The 3,975-nt window shown below is 36.9% G+C and overlaps 1 protein-coding gene across 1 annotated transcript; it reads right to left on the reverse strand.

Moving 5' to 3' along the window:
• Positions 1-3,795, reverse strand: LOC145959861 (uncharacterized). The gene has a single exon (XM_083079060.1). It carries the CDS (start codon positions 3,672-3,674, stop codon positions 657-659), a length of 3,018 nt encoding a protein of 1,005 aa, XP_082935186.1. The 5' UTR covers positions 3,675-3,795; the 3' UTR covers positions 1-656.
• Between the last annotated feature and the right edge of the window lie 180 nt (positions 3,796-3,975).

Consider the following 3,975-nt stretch of genomic DNA (forward strand, 5'->3'; position numbering starts at 1 on the left):
TGCCTTACGGCTTTGGATGGACTTCCAGTCTTACAGAGCTTTACAAGTTTTGTATTCATTAACGTATAAAATATAAAATATAAAATGTGATATAATATATAAAATTAAAATAGAATAGAAATAGAAATAGAATAAAGTATAATATATAAAGTGTATAGAGTGTAAGGTGTAAGTTACAGTACTTGAATGGAATAAAATAAAATAAAATCTAAATCTAAAATCTAAAATCTAAAATCTAAAATCTAAACTTTAGCGTAACAGGCGGGGAAAGTAATATGAGATATTATAAAATAAAATAAAATAAGATAAGATAAAATAAAATTAAATTAAATTGTAACTGCTGATAAGAGTAAAATAAAAGTAAAATCAGAATAAAATCAAAATCAAAAATAAAATAAAAATATAATGAAAATAACGTTGCGAATAAGAAAACATTATCTGTCTTAGCTCCTATCTAATCTAATCTAGTCTAAATGAGTAAAATGTTAAATGTTATGTATTATATGTTATATGGAGTGTGTAAAAACTCTTAGATCTCCCTTTGTAGTTTAGTAATTCTTTGTGTTCTATCTTTATTATCTTTGGTATCTTTGGTTTCTTTGGCTTCTTTGGCTTCCTATTTTGTTGTTGTTCTTAGTCATTATTACTTCTTGTCTCTATCTTTCGTTGCACCTCGGGTTTCCTTGACTTGCGATGGTTTTATCCGCCTTCTCCGTCCTCTTCTCTTCTCGTATCTTGTCTATTTTTCTCATTATATTCAATCCGTTTCCCTCTTCGCTCAAGAATTCTTCCATTGATATTTCGTCTTTTGTTGCTTCGCATTCCTTTAGTACATGCTTTAGGCTTTCTTCTCCTTTTCCACATATCCTGCATTCTCTTTCTGTCTCCTCCTTCCAGTAGTATCCTCCTCTCACTTCGCTACCACATCTATATCTTGCAATTCTGCTCCTATCTTTCTTACTCTTTTTTCCTTTCAGATAATTCGGTACTCCTTCTGTCTTTATCTTTTTATATATATCGTTATATCTTGAATCCTCTGTTTTCCTCTTCCTCTCTTCTTTTTGTCGTTCTTCAATTCTTTCCATTATCTTTTCGGATATCTCTGTCTCCCCTTCTTCTCTCTTCTTTTTCAGTTCTTCTTTACCCATGTCTGCCTCCTCTAGTATCCTTCTCCTTTTCTTTTCCCATTTACTTTCTTCTCCACTTTCTCTCCTTTTCTCTATTTCTTTCATACATTCTATTATTATCTTCTTCTCCGATTGCCTTGCCTTTTCTTCATATTTTATTGCTCTTTTTATGGCCTCCGTTCTCAGTTCCTTCATTTTTGTTTCTTCTTCCAGTATGTAGTTTGGTGTCCTCCTGTCTAGTTTCAGTATCCATTTTATATATTTCCTCTTTATTTTCTCCATCCTTTCTTCGTTTCCCCATCCCCATATCTCTGCCCCGTATAGAGCCACGCTTCCTACTAACGCATTAAACATCTTTATTCTTCTTTCGTAGTCGTCCGCGAATATCCTTTCTCCTATGCTCCAGGTCTGCTTCATCGCCACCATCGCTCTTCTCATTCTTTCTACTATATGTTTCTCCGCTCCGCCGTTCTTTTGCATAATGTAACCTAGGTAGTTCATTTCTTTTACCTCTTCTATTTCTTCTTCTCCCCATTTCCATTCTCTTCTCTTTGTGCGTCCTCTTCCTTTCTCGAATACCATTACCTTTGATTTCCCTGCGCTTAAGGTTAATCCTTTCTTGTCAATGTATCTTTTAAATCTTTTCATCATCCCTTTAAGTTCTACTTCGCTTCTCGCCATCAACACAATATCGTCTGCATATGTTATCGACCATAGTTTCTCTTTTCCTATCACTACGCCTCCCGTTTGCTCCTTTTTCATTTCTCTTTCCAGATCCATTATGTATATATTGAATAATGTTGGACTCATGGGGCATCCTTGTCTGACTCCGCATTTCGTCCAGAATTCTTTGGACTTTCTATTTCCAACCTTTACTATATTCTTTGTCTCTTTGTATGTTTCCATAATTCTCCTTCTCAGTCTCTCTCCGATCCTTGCCTCCCTCAGCATCTCTCCTAGTTTTGCTCTGTCCACTCTGTCGAATGCCGCTTTGAGGTCTGCAAAGAAGGCAAAGATCTTACCTTTACTCTTTGATAATTCTCTGTTGACTATGTAGTTCAGTGTGAAGATTGCATCTGTTGTCCCTCTTCCTGTCCTGAAACCGAATTGTCCCTCCTCCATCCTTTCCTCCGCCACCTTCTTCATCTTTCCGTTCAGTATGCTAGCATATATTTTGTATGCCGTATCCATTAGTGTTATTCCCCTATAGTTCTTCGCCTCCTTCCTGTCTCCTTTCTTGTATATTGGGCTTATTATCCCTTTGGTCCACTCCTCCGGTATTCCTCCTTCCTTCCAGATTTTGTTCAACAATTTAAACAATACTTCCCCTACTTCTTTCGGCATTAACCTCCATGCTTCGTTCTCTATTCCATTTTCTCCCGGTGCTTTCCCTTTTTTCAGCTTCTTTAATTGTTCTATCATCTCTTCTCTAGTTATTTCTTCTTCTTCTTCTTCCTTGTAACATTCCTCCCTTTCTTGTACTTTTTCTTCTTCCTTCTCTTCTATTGTCCACCTCTCCTCCGTTCCTCCTAGTAATTCCATGAAATGTAGTCTCCAATCCTCCGTACTTATTTCTTCATCTACTCCTTCTCTCTTCTTTCTGTATCTGTTTATATATCTCCATGCTTCTGCCTCTGTTTTGATTAATCTTATTCTTTCTTCTTCCTCTTTCTCATGTTTCTCCTTTTCTTCCTTACACCATATTTTATATTCCTTTCTTCTTTTAATATACTCTTCTCTGTCTATCTTGTCTCTTTTCACTTTCCTAAGTGTCTTTCTTAGCTCCCTTTTCTTCATCTTCCATTCCTTGCTGTGCCATTCTCTTTTTCCGAACTTCCATGGTATTATCTTCTTCTTGATTTTCGTAATCGAGTTATTTACTTTCCCTTCTAATTCTTTCCATATCCGCCCATTCTCTTCTTGTGTGCATTGCCATCCTTCGCATTTTTCGTGATATTGCATCACTCCTTCTTCCGTCCAAACGCTTTTCTCTTTTATTATCATGTCACTTTTCTTTCCTTTTTTCCTTTCCATCCCCGTCAGTTCCACCTCTATTGGCATGTGGTCCGATTCAGTCCTGTTTCCTTCTCCTACCATTTTAACCTCTTCTATAGCTTTGTCATTTGTTATTACGTAGTCTATGATTGACGCTCCTTGTTCCCCGATATACGTCCATTCTCCCTCTTTTCCATAACTGCCATTAAGAATCATCCAGCCTCTTTTCCTGCATTTGTTTATCAATATTCTTCCTTCTTTATTTATCTCCTTGTCCTTTGATCTTCTTCTCTCTTCTTCTTCCTCCTCTCCTGATCCTACCGGTCCTCCTTCTTCTCCCGTTCTCGCGTTGAAATCTCCTCCCAGCATGAGATGGCTCTCCTCTTCCTCCTGTATTTCCTCCATTATTGCTTCTAGAATTTCTTCGATATTTCTGCTATAAAGTGTTACAATTCTCCATTTGTTTCTATTATGCGTTAGACTTATCTCCATTGCCTCCTTATTAATTTCTTTAACCTTTACTCCTTTCAGTTCCTTGCATATTGCCGTCATTATCCCTCCTTTGGCTCTGCCTCTCTTATTTTCTTTGGTTGCTGGAATACAGAACCATTCGAATTTGTTTGGCAATCTGTTCCTGATTTTGTTCCATGTGTATTCTTCCAGCCATGTTTCAGTTAAGCCTATTATATCAAATTCTTCTAAGTATTTCCATGTCTCTTCGCATTTGTTTATTACTCCAGCTGTGTTCCAGAAGCAGATTTTTAGGCCTCTTTCCTCTTCTTCTCCTCTCTCTTTTCCTTGTCCATCGCGCCTTCACTCTTTGCCTCCTCCTCTTTCTTCCAATTGTTCTTTT

Source organism: Camponotus vicinus, unplaced genomic scaffold (assembly GCF_025532165.1).
Source record: "Camponotus vicinus isolate PSW18456_S1 unplaced genomic scaffold, iyCamVici1.0 SCAF_1, whole genome shotgun sequence".
NCBI lineage: Eukaryota > Metazoa > Arthropoda > Insecta > Hymenoptera > Formicidae > Camponotus > Camponotus vicinus.